General features: G+C 39.7%; 1 protein-coding gene across 1 annotated transcript in view; it reads left to right on the top strand.

Moving 5' to 3' along the window:
- The window catches only part of CTNND2 (catenin delta 2), a 570,838-nt gene that overhangs the window by 419,192 nt on the left and 131,616 nt on the right, over positions 1-20,030 (top strand). The window contains exon 11 of the mRNA XM_068395844.1: positions 3,795-3,978. Coding sequence (XP_068251945.1) covers positions 3,795-3,978 — 184 coding nt within the window. The remainder of the gene's footprint in view (positions 1-3,794; positions 3,979-20,030) is intronic.

Below are 20,030 nucleotides of genomic sequence, written 5' to 3' on the forward strand. Positions count from 1 at the left end.
ATGACACACAAATGATTTAGGCAGCAGCTGAGGCACCTCTGAGGCCATTCCAGACTTGCTTCTTGTGCTCGGAAACCAAATTCAGTCAGGATTTTCAGAGTAAGGTGGCAAATGATCTCGGTGACCAGCTCCTTAGTATAGTCTTAAAGGGCATGCAGTGCATACATGCTTGATAAATGTGTTCAGAGTCATAAGGAGAAAAAGTGGCTCCATAATGGAAGGTGCATCAGGTAAAAGATTTATTTTTTTATCACTGCCCCTTGCAAAGTCAAAGGAATGGATCATCTTCTTAGACCCCACATAAATCTTGCTCCAGGTCATCCTCAGCAAAAGTAATGGGAAGTGAATTGCCAGTGCCCTTTCATAATTGCAAATACTTAATTAAGGAAGGGTGCAAGGAGACACTTAAAACGCCAACCTCAGCAAGTAGCAGACTCCAGTACTTGTGAGAATAAAGTATAACTTGTCAGAATAAAATTGGTTTTTTTTGTTAATGTGGTTGGTAGTATTCAAAGACTTAAAATGAGATAAAACGCATTGTTCTAGGGTAGAAGAAGACTATCTTACTCCTTAAAACTGTGTGTGAGGTGCAAAAACTTTGCAGACAGTGTCAGCCTTACTGGGCAGTGCCATTTTGCTTGATTCTGCCTTGACTTACAATCACTTTAGGAGAAGGCAGAACAGCTAATTTAGTCTGGTGATCCCTTCATCCTCTTACTGTGAAGGTTTAATTTCCAGTTAGTGAAACCAGACTCCGCTTTTTGGCTCTTGGGTGAAAATATAGGTTTTTATTTGGATTTGGAGCTCAACTGTTACTATGGCAGTTTATTGAGCAAAAGCTCATGTGCAGTGTCAAGTGGAATGTCACGGTTTAAAGCTGGGCCAGCTATTAACCAGGTGGCAGATGCTCTCTGTTAACCCTCTCCCCCCCCCCACCAAGGGAAAGGGAAAGGGAAAAGGGAGAGAGACTTATGGGTTGGAAAGTTAAAACAGTTTTAATAAACTATAATAATGAAAAAGAATATAATAACAATAATAATAATAGAAATAACCAAATATATACAAATATGTACAAAACCAAGATCAAGAGCTTGGAAATCCTCCTCAGGCAGAGTTGCTCCCCCCAGTACAGGCAGAGGGGAAAAGGCAGTACCTCCCCCCAGCACAGGCAGAGGGGAAAATGCAGTAGCTCCACTGCCATCACACCTGCAGGCTTTTAACTGGAGATTTGGCAAAGCTGGTACCAATCAGTGGGAGACAGGAGGGCCCCTCCCTCCTGGGCCCCACCTCCAGGAGGCAGTGGGTTAGTGATAAACAGGAAAGTGAGAATGACATGTATGGGATGGAATACCTTGCTGGTCAATCCTGGGTCACCTGCCCCGTCCACTACTCCCTGCAGGTGCGACCCCCCTTCGGCTCTTTACTCATAAGCAGTGACCTTGGGTTCTCTAAGGCTATTTGGCCTGGTTTGAGCCAAACCAGGACATTGATTTTAAATAGAGAAAAATGGCTTAAAGAATATTTCTGGGCATCTCAACTATTGCTGAATACCAACTTACCATGATGTTTATGTGAGTTTACTTTTAATTAGCAAGAACCTAGGGTAAATAGAAAATAGTTTAGACATACACATTTTGAAGCATTTTGCTAGACAGGGTTCTTATGTATGCTTCTTTTGTATTTTTTTCTGCTTTTCCAGTTTATGACTAGTTCTTGAAGCCCAAAGTACTGTTTTGTTGCCATCAAAGCACTCTTTTCTGCTTCACTTCCAAAATAGGACTTCTTCACAAAGAGGCAACACATTGTCTTGCATAGAAACTAAATCGGACCTTGAGGGGGAAAGATTTGCATTTTGATTCTCTACTTCTGTACTATGCATTTCATTTACACCTGTCTAGATAAATGTAAAAAAAAAGGCAACCATTGTTGTTTGTACTGACTATAAACCAGCAAAATACTAGCTATTTCAGGAATCGTAGATGTGCCAATAAAGCTTACCAAGAACAAGTCATAGAAAAGCGAGTATAAATATCTTTATGAAGGTCTTTATTCCTTTAAATATGGTATTACTTTTCATAAAGGCATTCAGAACAGAATTCAAAGACTCTTCTCCCTTTACAGCAACAATTCTTACATGAAAAAAAAATGAACAGTAGTCTTATTTCTGCTTTTTTTTTTTTTTGGTCTGTAGCTACAGTCTGTCAATTTCTGCCTGTTTAGCACATACAGATTATTTTTAAGTGTTTTTTTTATTAGTATGCTAAGCAAAATTTTTACATTAAACTGCGTAACTGTTTTTGCATACAGTTCCATAAAAAATACTTAAAACATGAAATTATACAACTGAAAGAGTCTCCCCATAGAAGTAATTAATTTTAAAGGGAAAACCAAAAAAGTAGGTTGATTCCTGTTAATTACACCTCTCCTTCAAAACACCGAATGCTAAAGAAAGCCTTAAGCAAGCAGTGTTCTAGCTGCTTATATTTATAAATGTCTGAGTCTACTTTCATAAGGTCTTTAGCAGCTTCCTCCCACCACCACTCAATTTGTTTTTTCATAGTGTAATGTTCATATTTGTAACCTTGTGTGTACGATGATGGTAGTCTTCCTCTGTGTAGGTTCAAGACTTGATAACGATCAAGGCAAAACTGAGTTTTGCCACTCAAGGTTAAGTGTGGGGCCAGGCTACTCTCACTACAGAAAAGAAAGGAGGAAGGAGTCACGCTGGACTCTAGAGAAGAGGATGTGTGTTGGCAAGGGGAGGGGCATGAAGAAGGAGGCTTGCTCTTCCAGCTGCTCCTGGGAGGACACTGGGCTAAAATAAAGTTCTCTGCCTCTTCAGAGCAGCGGGTTGCCCTCCGGCTTCTCCCAGCTGGTAGCTGCCCAGGAGCAGCAGGCTCTTGGCGCAGCACAAAAGTCAAATGTGCTTTTCCAGCAAATATGCAAATATATACAAGGGAACGAAAAACAGGGTCTCTTTTGTCCCCAACAATTTCTTGCCTGCTTTCTGTGTGGCACATCTACAGTGGCCCTGATCCTCACGGCTGCGCTCAGAAAGCTTTGGCTCTTGATTACTCTTCCTGTTCTTTGGCACATTATGAATTTTAACAGAAGGGGTTTTATTTAAATTCCAGTAAATCTCCTTGTGAGTTGCACCACTAAGCTTGTTGTTTCTGTGCAAAACCGGTAGTATTCTGTAACTTTGTATAGCAAAATTTTTACAAAATAAAAAATTGTTGAAGGGATAATACCATACTACTGTATCAGGTTGCGAAGGAAGTCTTTTTGCTTGTAGTACCAACTAGTGTGGACAGTTATTTTCATTACATTGAAGATCACAGAGTTGGGGTTTTGTTCTCTCAATGCGTATCTATCAACAGTGATAGTCTTAGGGTAAATCAGAACCTACTTTCAGCTATTGGTTTTTATTAATTTTACTTAGAAGAAAGAAATCTGAAGTCCAAGCTCTAAAAAAAAATACATGTAATACTCCTTCATTCCACATCTGTTTCACAGGCTAAATAGGTCTAGATCATAAGCAGCTGCTCAGTTTTTAGGCTTAGCTCTGAGACATTTCCAATGTTGCTGTGACTACTTGTTGTGTATTCAAAGCTGTATTCCCACTGCAAAAGTGTGCAGGTATCATTCAGCCCCATTTACAAGGTAGTCTTTCTTTTTTTTCTTGACAGAAACAGCTTTATTAAGCACACCAATGCTGTGAATTTTTTTTTTTAAATTAAAACTATTCAATATTTTTTGCTGAAGTGTTAATTATTAATTTGCCTTTTTTGTAGGAGTTCTCTGGAATCTATCCTCCTGTGATGCACTGAAAATGCCAATAATCCAGGATGCCCTCGCAGTGTTGACCAATGCAGTGATCATCCCTCACTCCGGATGGGAAAACTCTCCGCTCCAGGATGATCATAAAATACAACTCCATTCATCACAGGTGCTGCGCAATGCCACTGGGTGCCTAAGGCAAGTACTGCAAAACATATTTACCTTGCCTTAAACGTCTTGCTTTGTCTTGAATTGGTATTTCTCACTCTTAGGCATCTGTAAAGTAAATAATTGGTTTGCATGTCAGCAGACATGATGGTTTTCAATGCTGTAAATTTAAAGTTGGAAATTAATTAGAAAACAAGCTTCAGGCCATTCAAAAAACAATCTCTAGAAGCGCTGCTGTGGGTTTTCCTTTTTTCTTTTCTTAACAGCTTTGATCAATCTTCTCATCCAAGCTTGTATATTACAGATGTTTTTCTCCTTGTAGTTTTGTCCCATTTCCCGATTTGCTTAAGTGAAGTCAATATGTTCTCACTATTACACCCAATTTAATCAGTACAAAAAATAATGAAGATGCTCACAAAAAGTAACATGCCTTACAGGTTCCAGATGCCATTGCTGGAGTTACGATAAACATATAAAGTAGATTTTTTCTGCTCTGTGAAGATCAGAAATGGATTTCAAAAACAGGCCAACCAATTTAACATTGTGCAACTAGAATACTTAAGTAGATCCTTAACAAGTATGGTATGTGCTTATATTTATATTTGTATGCCAAACTTGTATATGCAACACCAAGGTGCACTTATATAAATATGTGCAACGTGATCTGTCTGTTCCTAAGAATCACTGTAGATGTGAGAATGAAAATAGGATGAGTAGGAAGAGTTTCATTTCTGACAAAGCCTTACAAAAGGATTGAGTCATAGCAATTTTTGAATTCCAATCCATATCATTTTGTTGAAATATTTTAATGTATTAGGCAAGTTCTTTTAAGCCTTGGGTTTTTTCCTCCTTGTATATTGGAGATTCTGTAATCTATCTGAGAGACATGAAAATAGATTAGTTAATATTTTTACATACGTCACAGGAAAATTGTTAGGTGAATAGTATGTATCAGTAATACAATCTGTGTTGTATGCTGCATCCAAAGCAGATACGATCAAAGAGCTAAATAAGATACCATCAAAGAGCTAAATAAAAAACATTTATTAGGAGGTAAAGTAAAATAGCAGTATTTTTTACACATCTGTAGCAAACACCTTATTGTCTTTGTGCTGTTTCATCAAAAGAAATGTCTCCCTTTCAGAAATAATATCTGAAAAGTTTAAGGGAAAAAGGAATAATTATTACTGATTGTTTATATGTAATCAGAAGAGAATGAAATAAACAAGGTGGTAACTTCCATATTGCAAATACGAAAGTATTGGACTTAAATGCGGGTATGTATATGTGAATAACAGCTATGTTGTGCTATATGACTGAAGCTAGGTGTTTGTACCTGAGTTGTATTGATTTTGAAAAGAGTTTCGTAGTATAATTGTGCTGCATTATGTTCAAATTACTAGAAAAAAAGTTACTCAATCACTGTGACAGAAGTCATTCCATAAAGATGTGTACCATGTTATACTTTTCACACTTCCGATGTTTAACCTGTCTCAGTTAAAGAGCTTCCTCTGAAAGAAGTGTCCATCACAAATTTGGGGCTTCACAGAGCCCCTTCTCGGAATGGGCATGTCCAGTGTTGGTCTCCCCACACCATAAGCTGTATCTTCCTGTTAATTTTTCATAACTGCTTCTCAGGGACTGATGTCCATCCCTGATCTTGCAAACCTCAGTTCATCCTACCTCATAGTTGATGAATTCATTGCACATTGGTCTTGAAATCTTTCTTCTTTGTTTGTTTGGGTGGGTTTTTTTGTGAATGTATGTGCATGCCCATTCGCAAACTGATGTGAGCTTACTGTAGCCTGCCCTATGGGTCAGCCTGAGGACTTGTGGCCACATGAGAATGGTACGTTGCCTGATCCAATACACACTGCTTTGCAGCAGGGCTTACTACCAAGTGCTTGACGGTACACTGTCATAGCAGAACGGCTTCTGGTCAGCTCGTGCAAAATAAGCTCGTATCTGCCTGCAAAAGACTATGCATATTATATCTCTTCAGTCCTTCCCAGGTAGCTGTAACAGCAGTTCAAACAGCTGTCCTGAGCAGGTTGGTCTTCCTTCTAAACGCAGGCCCTTCAAGCATAGTATGGCTTTTTAATGTCTTTCTGATATCAAGCCCTCCCTATTTTCCCACATGCATCTTTCTGTCCTCTCTAACAGCTTCAGATATTTATTTGGCCTTCATCCTTTATCTTCTATCTACTATCCTTATCCTTTATCTTCTTTAGATCATTTCATCCCACTTAGTCTGTGTGGATGCTCTTTGGCAGAGCCAGAACATTTGGAGAGGGTTGAACTTACTTTTGCTTCACATCAGCAGTAACTAACTTGTTTTCCTTTCCCTGGTCGCTGTTGAAAATCTCTCTCTCTGAACAAAATGTCAGGTTTGAGTTTGTGCAAGGGAGGAAAGTGTAAGCTGACTGCTGAGATGGTAACCAGATTCTTGCGCTGAGTTCATGTAAGATAGTGGGGCTGTCGGCTGGAGAAAACAGTGAATGTCAAAGAAAAGATTAGAAAGCTCTGTGAAGATGATAGGAGAAGCACATGCTCTGTGCAAGTGGTACCTTAGCTAATGTTCCTTAAATACCCACCACGTCCAATAAACTGAACAGCTCTCACACTTTCCACTTGTGACTAGTTACAAGCCTCATATTTCCATTTCAAGACCTCACAGGACAAGGGAGGTAATGTAAATCAAGAAGATGTAATGTGGTTGCTGGCTGAGATAGTGCTATGTTTATGTGGTAAATGGAAAGTCCATTGTCATCTTCCATGGGAGAGTTTCTTCTAAGACTCTGGTTTGGTTGTCCTCAGCTGTTTTCTTTTTCTTCTTTTGCTAGAGCTGTTTTTTGAAGGGATACTGGTTAAAATTTAGTTGCATCAGGATTATCAGTGATTATCATGGGAAAAGTAGTGGTGTTTGGAATACTTGACAGATGTTTCTGAATCTGTAATGTTGACAGATTTTTAGAGACATCAGGTTGTATTACATAAAGTTTAATGCTAGCAAATATGCCAGGAGGATTTGGGGTTTTTTTGTTCAGTCTTCTCTGTCTTCAGTTTTCTGGTACGTTCACTGCTGAAAACTTTAAATAATATGAGAGGTGCTGTAAGATAATCCATCCCATATACAATGCTAGTAAATATTTTGCCATGGCCATTATATAGGAATAGTTAGATCTTTGTTTTGTGTTTTTTCACTACAGTATATGAATTATCTTTCTGCTGATCTTCCTTTTTCTCAATTTCTTGATGAGAGTTTCTTATGCTTTTTCAATTAAAAAGTAGCTTACTAACAATTTTCAGTACTCTTACTACTTATTATCATTCTTAACCAGGTTTTTAAGTCTGCAACTGCAGTCACACAGTAATCCAGCTGAAATCAGCATGAAATCATATGAAAGACAGCAGCAACACCAGACCTCCTTTTCCCGTTATTTCCTTTTTTTCCTTAAAGATGTTATTTACAAACTGCATACTTTTGTAATTTGAAAAAAGAAAACAGCTTTAATACAGTATTGTACTAATTAATTTTACATCACTTGAATACTTTGAAATTGTTTAGATAATTCAAAGCTCTAAATACAGCATTATACCTGTCACTTACAAATTTAATCTTAATATTCATCTTTCATAAATTGCCAGCCTCAGTGTGACGTGTGTTAGAGTAATCACCCAATTTACTTGGCTCCCCAGTGAGATGCTAGTACCTTACCTCGTTAAACTCTGTGAAAGTTTGACTTCTTTTTTTTCCGTTTGGATTTCAGCTGTGTCTACTTTATTTTTGTTAGGGAAATACTGTTTTTTTGGTTTATAAGTTTCTGATTGATTTAGACTTATGGGGGAAAGTCAAGTGAAAACTGAATTTGGAATCCCAGTTGTTTACAGTGGGGAATTTACTACCCCTAATCTGAAATTTAAAAACCAACAGGAGGCACATTGCACAATGTTGTCTTAACCTAAAGCATCAAGCTTACTGTAGTGGGTTGACCCTGGCTGGATGCCAGGTGCCCACCAAAACTGCTCTATCATTCCCCTCGTCAGCTGGACAGGGGAAAGAAAATACAATGAAAGTCTCGTGGGTCGAGATAAGGACAAGGAGAGATCACTCAGAAATTACCGTCACAGGCAGAACAGACTAGACTCTGGGAAATTAATTTAATTTATTGCCAATCAAATCAGAGTAGGGTAATGAGAAATAAAACCAAATCTTAAAACACGTTCCCCCCACCCCTCCCTTCTTCCTGGGCTCAACTTCACTCCCAAATTCTCTGCTTCCTCCCCCCGAGTGGCACAGGGGGACGGGGAATGGGAGTTGCAGTCAATTCATCACACGTTGTCTCTGCTGCTCCTTCCTCCTCAGGGGGAGAACTCCTCACACTCTTCCCCTGCTCCAACATGGGGTCCATCCCACAGGAGACAGTCCTCCATGAACTTCTCCAACATGAGTCCTTCCCACAGGCTACAGTCTTCACGAACTGCTCCAGCATGAGTCATTTCCATGGGGTGCAGTCCTTCAGGAACAGACTGCTCCATCATGGCTGCCCCACGGGATCACAAGTCCTGCCAGAAAACCTGCTCCAGCATGGGCTCCTCTCTCCATAGGGACACAGGTCCTGCAAGGAGCCTGCTCCAGCGTGGGATTCCCATGAGGTCACAGCCTCCTTCGGGCACATCCACCTGCTCCAGTGTGGAGTCCTCCATGGACTGCAGGTAGATACCTGCTGCACCATGGACCTCCATGGGCTGCAGGGGGACAGCCTGCCTCACCATGGTCTTCACCATGAGCTGCAGGGGAATCTCTGCTCCGGTGCTTGGAGCACCTCCTCCCCTTCCTTCTTCACTGACCTTGGTGTCTACAGGGCTGTTTCTCTCACATATTCTCACTCCTCTCTCTGGCTGCTGCTGCGCAGCAACTTTTTTCCCTTCTTAAATGTGTTATCACAGGGACGCTACCACCGTCACTGATGGGCTCGGCCTTGGCCAGCAGTGGGTCCATCTGCAGCCGGCTGGCATTGGCTCTGTCAGACACGGGGGAAGCTTCTAGAAGCTTCTCACAGAAGCCACCCCTGCAGCCCCCTCCACTACCAAAACCTTGCCACGCAAACCCAATACACTTACTTACCACAAAACTAGATCTCTGTGCAAAGACTATCTGAAAAAAATCCTGAAAAATCTGAAAAAATCTGAAAAAATCTGAAAAAAATTTTTGTCCTGATGTACAGTCTGGAACCTTGGGGTTTTTTCTATGAATTGAAGATCAATTTAAGTTAATAGAATCTTATCTGAGGACTTTAAAGAATGTTAAGAATTTACTGCTTTTAGGATTCTAGTCTGGTGTTTTATTTCTTCCGTGTTTTATTTAATTTTTCATCATACACTGAAGGTACAGGGGCAATTGAGAAAATCAAAGATCTATTAAATATTTATCTTCCCCCCGTTAGTTGATTAGAAATTGTATGGGAGACTAACTCAAGTCAGTTTTGTTTATAAAGACACATACCTTTCAAATTTTCATACTTTTATACTTGTCAAACCTTTCACAAAATACCATTAATTATTTTTCAACTGAAAAAATATGTAGCAATCTCTCAGAGTAGAAAAGCAACGGGGAAGTGCTTTTAAAACATGAATTGAATGTAACTGACCGAGTAGTATTTTCTGAATATATTAACTTTTGGAAGGAGCAAATTACCTTCTTAAAACAGTTTGTGTTAATTGTAAAGCCTGAATATCAAATGGTTTTAACTATTCTGTGGATGAATTATCTGTTTCACAGACATTTACAGCTAATGCATTTATCCCAGTGTCTTATTTCTACTCCAGTTCTCTTCTAAGCATCCAAAGTTTATTGGTACGTATTCTTAGGAGCTTCTGTAATCCGTTTTGAGTATAACGTTCTGCTGCATATGACAAAAGATGTGGGAGCAGCATAAAAGAAATAGCACAGACTGTATTATTCATCATCTGTTTAGTTTCTAAAGAAACATACATATTTATGAAGAAACATTCTTCTTGGGAAACTAAAGTGGTACATGTACATATGTGCATGTGTATGTGTGTGTTTATGTGTATATACATACAGATATAAAAGGGCTGATTACTGAAGCTAAAATATGTTTCAGTCTTTAGTGACTGGCGCAAGCTCTAAATATCTTCAGTTGGGTATAAACATATCTGGCTTCTTACAGTAGGACCAGGATCTTTGCTCCTGATTTTATGATTCTCCTCCTATGAACAGAACCATCATATTTTGTCCATCACTGTGTATGCTGTAGTGGATATAGACATATTGGAGTTGCCAACCCATCTCAGTATCTCCCTTGCTTTTTGTAGAGCCCAGGAGCTCTTCTCAGGCTGACATTGCAGTCTTGTGCCTCAGATAACAAGAAAGCCCACGCTTCATTAAGAAGCCTGTCAGAATCCAAAGTTAGGACAAAACTCATATTAACTGTGTGTTTACACTGGCAGCCTACTCAAGGGAGGGACTTTCACTAGAAGCAGTTCCAACAAGCAAGAGGCACGGGAGAGAGACAGCTACCTAGAGGGATACGGAGGCAGAGTTATCCACTTGTAGAGAAGAAGCTGTCCAAATCCAACCCCATGATTTTTCCTCCTCTTAGCTTCTTCACATCCAGTCCTATCCTGGAGAAGGGGGTAATCACCACTGTTCTTGTCTTTTTAATGCATTTTGAGCTATTGGAATTATAAAGCTGGTGTAATTAAAATCCAAAACCATCAGATCAGCAGATTGGATGCCAATTATCTAGCTATATTCTATAAAGGTACTGTGAAACATGTTATATTTTACGAGTTGCACGCCATGTGTTAAACCTCATTTGGCCACAACTAGGACATTGAATCAAGTTAGAGAGTTCCTTAACTCTGGAGTTATAGTGGCTGTACTGGTGTGTCCACTGTTAAACAAAACACGCTCTCCTGACAGCTCTCCTCAGCTTGGGAATTTCTCTAGGACCTGGAGCTGGAAGTAAGCGCAGAGGAAAGCCTTGTCAAGAAGTTAAGGAAAAGCTTAGTTTAAATGTCTCGTTCTGTGAAGTTCAGTCCCTTTTCACTAAAACTTAAATTCTTGTTAAAATTATATCATTTATGCTCCTGAGTCCCAGCAATAGCAAGCTGTGGAAGAACTGAGGGACTAATGTCAGCTCTCCATTATTTTGAAGAAACCGAGAAGGATTCCTGACATGTACTGTACGAATGACTACCAGAAAATTTCCAATTTAATATAAATGAAGGTATCTTGATCACAACTTCTACATCTTGTCTTTCTACGTTAAAGCTGAATGGCATATTGCTTACTTTTAAACATATTAGCTCAGAAGTTCTGTATTATTTGTACATGATGACTTTTGAAAAACTGTCTTTAATAAGCTTGATAATGCCTCACAGAGTATCATATGGGAACACAGTTCACAGGAGGGAAAATGAGCTGAGCTGCTGTTCCTTGTCTTTTAAAATAAGATACAAAGGTGTAAACTCTTAAGTTGCATTTGCCTAATGGCAGGCATTTTAATCAGTGAGTATGTATAAGAGCCTGGTTTTTAGAGGCTTCGAGTATTTCTACACTATCACTGACTCACCAGCTCTGAAAATCGTTTGTAGATTTGATGTTGTTGATAATGAGTTTAAGTGTCTAATTTCAGACACCCCAACTGAAAACTTTCAGAGAGGCTGCTTTCATGGGCATAAACTGTGCAAAATGTATTTTCAAACAGGACTAAAACTTTCACTAGCTCATGTGTAAATGTTCACTGCCATATTCCTAGTCTTCTAACCACAAACCAAAACGTGAAGGAAATCACAGGAAATGAGTAAGAGTCATTGTGGAAAATGTACTGTGGAAAATGTATTTCACCTTTTCAAGAAGCTGAAAGGTCCAGTCTAGAAAAAAGTCACAAACCAATCTGAGAGGTTGGTGATTGCATCCCAGTTACACATAAAGTTTTGTAGTCGAATTTCTGCAAGATATGAGAGAGACTGTTCCTTACTGAATGCTGCGATCATTCAGAAATGTAGCTGAAATAAAAATCTAATGTTAAGATTCAGAGGAGAGGGACATTTTAGTCTGAATGGATCAGTGTCCTCTGATTGCTGCTGTAATATTTTTATTCAGAAGATACCCAAGGGAAAAGTACCAACAGAATTAAATGTGTAGCTGTGTCAGATACTTAAGCACCTCACTTTTTCTTCACAGTGCAGTTACTCTCACTTTGCATATTCATGAACAAATTTGTAAGGTTTATACAAGGTCATACGGTATTAATTATAGCAGTGGTATTCAAATAGCTCTCTGAAGTTTAATGCTCTTTCAGTGTTTCTGGCAAAAGCATTACTTCAACCTATCAAATTGATGCTACAAATTCCACATAGCTCTGGAAGTTCATTCTGGGCTCAAGTTGATCAAAATCTCAAACAGAAATTTTGTCTTTAAACTGATGTTATGGAATGCCTTTTGTATTCTCCTTTGGCCTGAAAAGTAATACAGGATAATTCCAGACACTTTTTGCTTTTCTATACTTAAATATACGTTACGAGCTTCCATGGCATAGCTGCTTCCTCATTTTATCTGATAAGAGACACTGGGCTGCTCTCCCTAAATCTGCCTTCAAATGCAGAAGGAAATCCCAGTGTATTGATTTTGCACTGACATAGACAAAAAGTGATCTGTCAACGTCCATCTTCAAAATATTATTTAAGTGATTGCTGGGCAAACAAGGAAACTCATTCATATTTCAGTGGGGCTTCGTGTTTGGAGATGAATTAGAAATATTGGACCTATATGTCAGAGTCTGATATTTTAGGACCTATCTGAAATTTAGTTCCTCTTCTTTTATTCTGTTTCACATGAATGTATGTGGGTTTTTTAAGGAAAAAAACAACAACTTAACTGGGTGTCATACAGTTATAAATATTTACTTGTTGCTATGGCAGGAGTGTTTTTACTGTAATTTACTAATTTACTGTTGCTGGAAATTATACACGCACATATGAAAAGAATGAATGAGCCTCAGTACCTTTGCTTTCATCTTAACGATATTAGGCTCAGCGACAAACTATCAACTGTGGCTCCTAGGCTGAGTGTCTTGTGGTGTACCCTAGCCTTGGATTAGGGATGTGTTGAGTATTTCAAGTATGTTTTGAATGACTGACTATTTTCCCAGCTTTTGTTTTTTTAAATTCCTTTCAGGTTGAATGCCTGCTGTTAACTGGTGCCTAATGTGAAAATTAAATGTCCACCCATACTTACAGTGTTAATTTACATTTCCTTCTGTCAGAGGTTTAAGCTGTGTGGATGTGAATGCTCTGCAGAAAGTGAAGTTGTTTGTTTTGTGAAAGGGCTTAGATTCTGTGGGGTTTTCTTCATTTCAGAACAGTTCTTGTTCATGCAGTAGTGCATGTTAGCTTGGCAGACACTGTAATAAGGTATGATCTGAATCTTGGTGGCCTGCTGACTTGATTTGGGCTGACTCCAAGCCCAGCTGACTACAATGGACCTCCTTCTCACTGGCCAGCTGCAGAGTCAAGCATCACAGTAGCACAGCTGTTTTCTTTTTGGGAAGGGTCCCCAAGCCTGTGTGGCACCACGTGTATTTTAGATCGTGTCAGCGCATCTGTGCAGTCACTGCGTGGGAAGCTGAAGAGATGGAGACAATTCTGTCTCAACTGTCTGGGACCGTTGGAAAGAATCACAAGGGCCACAGGTGTCAGTGGGAACCAGAGTGTACCTCTGTTGTTGCTTTGCTGACTATCCAAAATCCTAGATAGTCCTTTTTGAATGGGTGCTTTGAAAAACTGGTATAGTCTGGCTCCACAGAAAATACTATTTGTCTCAGCATGAGAGAAAAACTGATTGTGACAGTTCTGTAGCATCACTCATGGTCATGGTGACTGGACAGAGGATGATGTTTTATTTACCCAAGGAAAATGAGGAACACAATCATCCAGAGTTTGTATGCCCACTCAGTTCCACCACAGATATTAAAATAATATTCAGTAAGGTTGAAGTTCTTTGGTGCCAGTCACTTGACTTGTATATTAACTAGCTTTTCTCCTCTTAAAACTGTTTGCATTACTAGGCAATATGAAAAAGGAACATGTGAAAACTCACAACCCTGCGTAGTGAAGAAAAGGCAGGGTGTACTTGTGCAGCTTTCCCTCATTATCCTATGATAGACTGCTTCAAATCTGAAGAAGCTTCCCCTAGGAGTGAGAAGATCATTTGGTCGCTTTGCTCAGTCTGAGGATTTTCGGTAGAGATATCTGTTTGAAGTACGCTGAGCTTGCTTCATCCTTCTGGATAAGCCAGCCAACATCACAGAGTAAACATTTTATCACGTGAACTGTCTCACTTCAGGCACAAGAGTAATTAATGCCAGCAGCTGAAGTTGAACCAGTGCTCAAGTGTCTTGCTGCGCGAAGGCTTTCATGGCATTCCACATTTCTGCAAGTTTGTGAGCTACTGAGAGCTCATGAGAAAGGCTCTCTGGTAATATCCTTAGCACTGAAGCCCTAAGACCTGCAGTCCCCACTAACCACACTTACAAACTTCATTACTTCTATCTGTTTTGGAAGTATTTTCACAGGAAGCCCCTGATGAAGTAAGTAAATAAATAAAAATATGGCTCTGGGAGGGTTTGTGGTGAAATAAGCTGCAGACTGCCAAGGCTGCATAGTTTACAGTCCACTCACAATGTCTGAGCTGAAGACTGAAAAGCAGCAGATCGTTTCTGGGTGTCATCTTTTGTGAAACTTTGCCCAGTGAGTGTTGAACTTGTGTTCTTATTGTCATTACACATTTCCATAGAGGAGTTTTAGCACTTTGTGAGAGGACAATCTTGGAAGAACACTTTGAGAAAGGAAGATGAAGTCCATTACTTGCAATCAAATGGACTTCTCTGTGTCTGAGAGGATTAGCAAAGTGGACAGTTAATTTGGGGGTAAATAGAGACTTTTATACTGACTGACATAAAAAGCATGTGATGGCTGTCACTAATTCAGTTTGCTCAGTTTTATCCAATTTGAGTATTTCTCTGGACATGATAAAAACTAACACTCACACACATGGAGTGAGAGGGTTCAAAGGTAGCACTTCAAGGTGCAAGGTGATGCTGATTTCCAGCTGTAGTTCAGTGATAGGCACACAGCCTTGTGGACGCTGCCTCAGAAAGGCAACAACAGAACAGGGTGAGAGGATTTTCCTGTCTTCTGCCAGCAAAGTCTGTGCTGGGTTTCTGTCTAATATGGCAGGCAGGACGGAAGACTTCCCTCTTTAAACATGAGTTAAACAAAGATATTAGAGGTTTGTGGGGTTTAGGGTTTTTTCCTATTGCCTTCCCTAAATTAGCTTCATATTGTAGTTTCAAATTCTGTATTACTCTTGAGAAAGTTTCCTTTGGAAAGAATGAACACGTATTTTTTTAAAAAATAATAATAATCCTGTATTTTAACTGCATCTGCATGTACTGTATAAAAACATGTAACATCTGCCTGATAGTATTTTTAGCTAGGGTCGCATGCTAGGTACAGAGATTTTCCGTGACAAAGTACTTCTGAAGTATTCATCCTAGTGTAGCTTTTTTACTTTCACAGCTCATTTCTTTTTGTCAGGTACTCATTTATTATACTTAGTTGGTTACAGCTTCAGTGTTTTCTCCTGAAGGACAGTAGCATTGTGAAATACCTCCTCCTCTTCCCCTGCTGTCATTCATCCGTCTTTATATCTGATTTACTATGTGCAAAAGTACAATACTTGGAAAGTGTTTCAAAACAGATAATCATGAAAGGGAACAGTGTAAGTATTGTGCATATACAAATGTGGGTGGTTTTTTTTTAATCCCCTAATGAAGTAAAAATACATAATAAAATAGAAAATAAAAATATTTCATTTACAAAGAAAATATTCATTTAATTCTCTGGGTTCACTTCATATAATTAATTTGCATTGAGGACATTTTTAAGTAGACTGGTCAAATTGTTTGATTTTGATTGATAACTTCTGTCTTTGGCTGCCAGACTTCATGCTAAGAAGGGAGTGTCATAATCTATGCAAATAGGAGAAAATGCGCAGTATCGTCTGTAGGTTTGGTAGTTACTCATGTGTTACAGTTAGCTGCTTGTGCTCACAGTCTGGTTGCACTACAGGCTGCTCAGGTGAGCCCTTGCGGTCCAGTGGGCAGACCTAAGGCTGCCTGGCTTTGGGCACAGCTTGTGACCTCAGAAGTATTTAAGTTTGGTAGCCCCACAGAAACAAGGGAGATCTCGTATTTAGTTAACAAACTGGGTGGGAGTGTGAGGTCATCCCTTTTATAGCCCATGTGATAAATGGGGCACAGCAGAGGCAAATTACTCTGTTTACATTCACCTGCAGCATGACCAAGTGGCAGAAACAAACATGTACGAGTTTGTAAGAGTATGTGCTGTGCACAAGAGAATGACCAACCCCTGGGACAAATTTAAGAAGGAAGATGCAGCTTTGTTAACTTCACACTAAGAATGGTGATATAACTAGGGTGATGTCTTCTATGTGAGACGTCACTGTCTTGAAAACAGCACAGTCCACCTTAGCCCGCTCCTTGGCACAATCATGTCACCCTTCCCTGTCACTAGGTTGCAGAGGTTACTGAAGACAAAAGCTCAGTAACCAATCCACACACACAGGCACAGGATCCACCAGCAAAACCAGCTGGAGCATGGCTGCCACTGGGGTGGCGGGCACTGAAATGGGGGAAAGGGAAATTCACATGAATGATGCATTTTTCTGAACTGAAATTTTACATGATTTACAAGAACGATGTGGGAATTTTTAATTGTTTTTACAGGAAAAATATGTTTGCTCTTTTTGTTTTGGCTTTACTTTTGAGAGGACTGGTAATTTTGGTTTTTTGCTTTCAGTTAGAGTGTAGAAAAGTGAACTAACCGTCTTTTGGCACTGAAATAATCCCAGATTTCCCAGAAATTTAGGGTTTTATTGATTGAGGGGTTTTTTTGTTTGGGTTTTAATCAAGAAAACTGAGGTACTCAAAATGAAGTAGGCAGCATCTCCATCTTGGAGGAGTTCGGGGAAATCAGTCTCCTTCCTTTGATTATAAAAGCAATTTAGGACTTGTTTTAGGTGGCTTACTAGGCACCGGAATGAAGTACTGGATGTGTAGAGGCATACTACTGCTATATGTCACGCTTGTGTATACACAGATGACCTGTAAATAATAAGTTTATTTTACCATTTGCTCCTCCAAATGTATAGGTACTTTAAATATTTCGATATTATTATATATATGATGAAAATCTATCATTACTTGCTGATAAACCAGAAAGAAAGATGTGTGTGCATCTGTATGGGCATTTGTATGTGTTTATATAGCTATATACTTTCTTTTTTCGGTACTCTCTGGCCTGAATAACAGCAGTTGGCAGTATTTCTTTTAAGAAAGTGGAAAGTGACTGCATTAGCACAAACATTTTATTCTAGAGTCGTGGCTCCACATGTCATGAAACACATGGAAAGCATTAACTCATTAATTATCCCCCATAATTCTCGGACATATCTCTGTCTAGACTATAATGCATGCAGTATTGCTTCTGCCAGGGTTACATTTTGCTTGACCTTATGGCAAACATACAGTGTAATTACTAAATGGAGGCTAATTTATGTAAGCAAATCTTAGTTTTTCGTGGCATGAGACCTATCATTATGTTTTATTGCTAGTGGATGTGTTATGTAGTCAGCCATTCTTCAAGGGCTTGTGTAGATCATTATTGTAAATTGTCTTTATACTGCACACTCTAAAGATTTAGAGTTTGCAAAGTGAAAGTATCATAATCCCTAGATATGATTTTTGTTTCCTCTCCTCCAGATATGTGAGAGCTTTGATTGATCATGCTTTAGCAAAGTTAATATATCTTACTCTGTATAAGGGCACACAAATTATTTTCTAGTTAGTACACAGAGAGTTTGGGGGATGGTAATGCAAACCACATCTTCTATTATCAGATATTATCAGATATATAGACCAGCCGGTCTAGGGAAGTGATCGTCCCTCTGTCCTCAGCACTGGTGAGGCCGCACCTTGAATACTGTGTCCAGTTCTGGGCCCCGCACTTCAAGAAAGATGTTGAGGTGTTGGAGCGAGTCCAGAGGAGGGCAACCAAGCTGGTGAAGGGTCTGGAGGGTCTGACCTATGAGGAACGGCTGAGGGAGCTGGGGTTGTTTAGCCTGGAGAAGAGGAGGCTCAGAGGTGACCTTATTGCAGCCTACAACTACCTGAAGGGAGGTTGTAGTGAAGTGGGAGTCGGCCTCTTCTCCCAGGCAACTAGCAATAGGACAAGAGGACACAGCCTCAAGCTTCACCAGGGGAGGTTCAGGTTGGACATTAGGAAGAATTTCTTTTCAGAAAGGGTTATTAGACATTGGAATGGGCTGCCCAGGGAGGTGGTGGAGTCACCATCTCTGGATGTGTTTAAGAAAAGACTGGACATGGCACTTAGTGCCATGGTCTAGTTGACATGGTGGTGTCAGGGCAACGGTTGGACTCGATGATCCCAGAGGTCTCTTCCAACCTGGTTGATTCTGTGATTCTGTGATATAATAGGTAAAAATAAATATGCAAGAACTGGAATATATTTAATACTTTGATAAATGTCATGTACTGGCCTTCATCTATCAAAAAACTTGGAGGTATCTGCCACACAGTAAAAGTAATTGACTTCCATAGCACCTCACAAGCCAAGCTAACCTAATGGCTCCCATTCTTAAATCAAGTGCAGGAATGTATTATGAGCGTAAGAGTGAAACGATCCACCAGTTTTCTTCTTGGTTTCCAATAATACCAATAGTACCTTTTCTTTCCTTCTTGCCTTCTTTCTCATTCTTATAGAAATAAAGAAAGAAGGAGATTGATAATGTTTACACCACCATCTGAATAGCTGGAGTTTTCCTTGGTGCAGACATGCAGCAGTTTTGGGGATGTGAGTCTTGGCAGGCATCTAAGCTGATTTATTCCTTTCCTGCTTAATCATTTCACACTTACTCCTCTCTGTTAGAGGTCTGTCCTTGTGCTGTTTATTTTGTGAAGTTCATGTGTTCAGTAAAATATAAATTATTTCCCTTTCTTATCAATAGTAAATATTTGTTCATGCTCAAAATCTGCAGTGAGAAACAGAATGGTTTCCAGCAGATGCCAGTTTGGAGTTTGCTCTGCTCTTTTCATAGTTCGTGTGAAATAAATTTAGTGGCCTTAGCACAATTCCTGCTACTGTCTCACTCAAAGCAATACTGCTGTTGTCAGCCCTTGATACCCAGGCAGGAAACAGGAATGATGTTGGCAGTAGAACTGGAAGGCTCACTTGCAGCACTGGGTAGGTGTACCTGCAGCAGCTTCGCGTCAGCATGTTCAGCCAGCGGTACAGACTATTGCATTGGATATAAACCTCCTGTGGGCCTGGACTATACATTTAGATTGTTATTCTCAACTGTAGTGGCATACTTTCCCTTTTAATGTTGGTTGTTAACCATACCTGCCTATGTTTCGGTCGTTCCTTCTGACAGCAGCACCAATGGTAGTCACAAATTTAATTGATTTTGAAGCCTCTGTGAAGCTGCTTCATAGGAGAAGAGTGCTCACCGAATTTAAAAAAAAAAAAAACAAAAAAAACACCACAAAAACTTGGGAACAAACCACCCTGTTGTACAGGAAGACTGGAAGTTATGGCAGAAGGCTCACTTGGGTAAACAGAAAGCTTCCTGAAGCACAAAAAGAGTCCGAGGAGTGGAAACTAGAACAACAAAGGAGTATGAAAAGCCTTGGTTTGGCACTTGGGCATGAAATTAGGAAGATCAAAGCCCAGCTGGAGCTAACTAGGGACATAAAGGGTCATAGCAGGGGATTTTACAGGCATATGTATCCTAAAAACAGAAAGAAGTTGAGGGGAATGTGAGTCCATTGATGCATGGGGAAGATAAATTAGTGATGGACAAAAGGGAAAAGACTGAATAACTCAACACCTTTTGTGCCTCAGTTTTAACAGGCAAATCCTGCTCCTAGATTCCTGTTCATTTCAGAACG

This window comes from Nyctibius grandis, chromosome 3 (assembly GCF_013368605.1).
Source record: "Nyctibius grandis isolate bNycGra1 chromosome 3, bNycGra1.pri, whole genome shotgun sequence".
In the NCBI taxonomy this organism is placed as follows: Eukaryota; Metazoa; Chordata; class Aves; order Nyctibiiformes; family Nyctibiidae; genus Nyctibius; species Nyctibius grandis.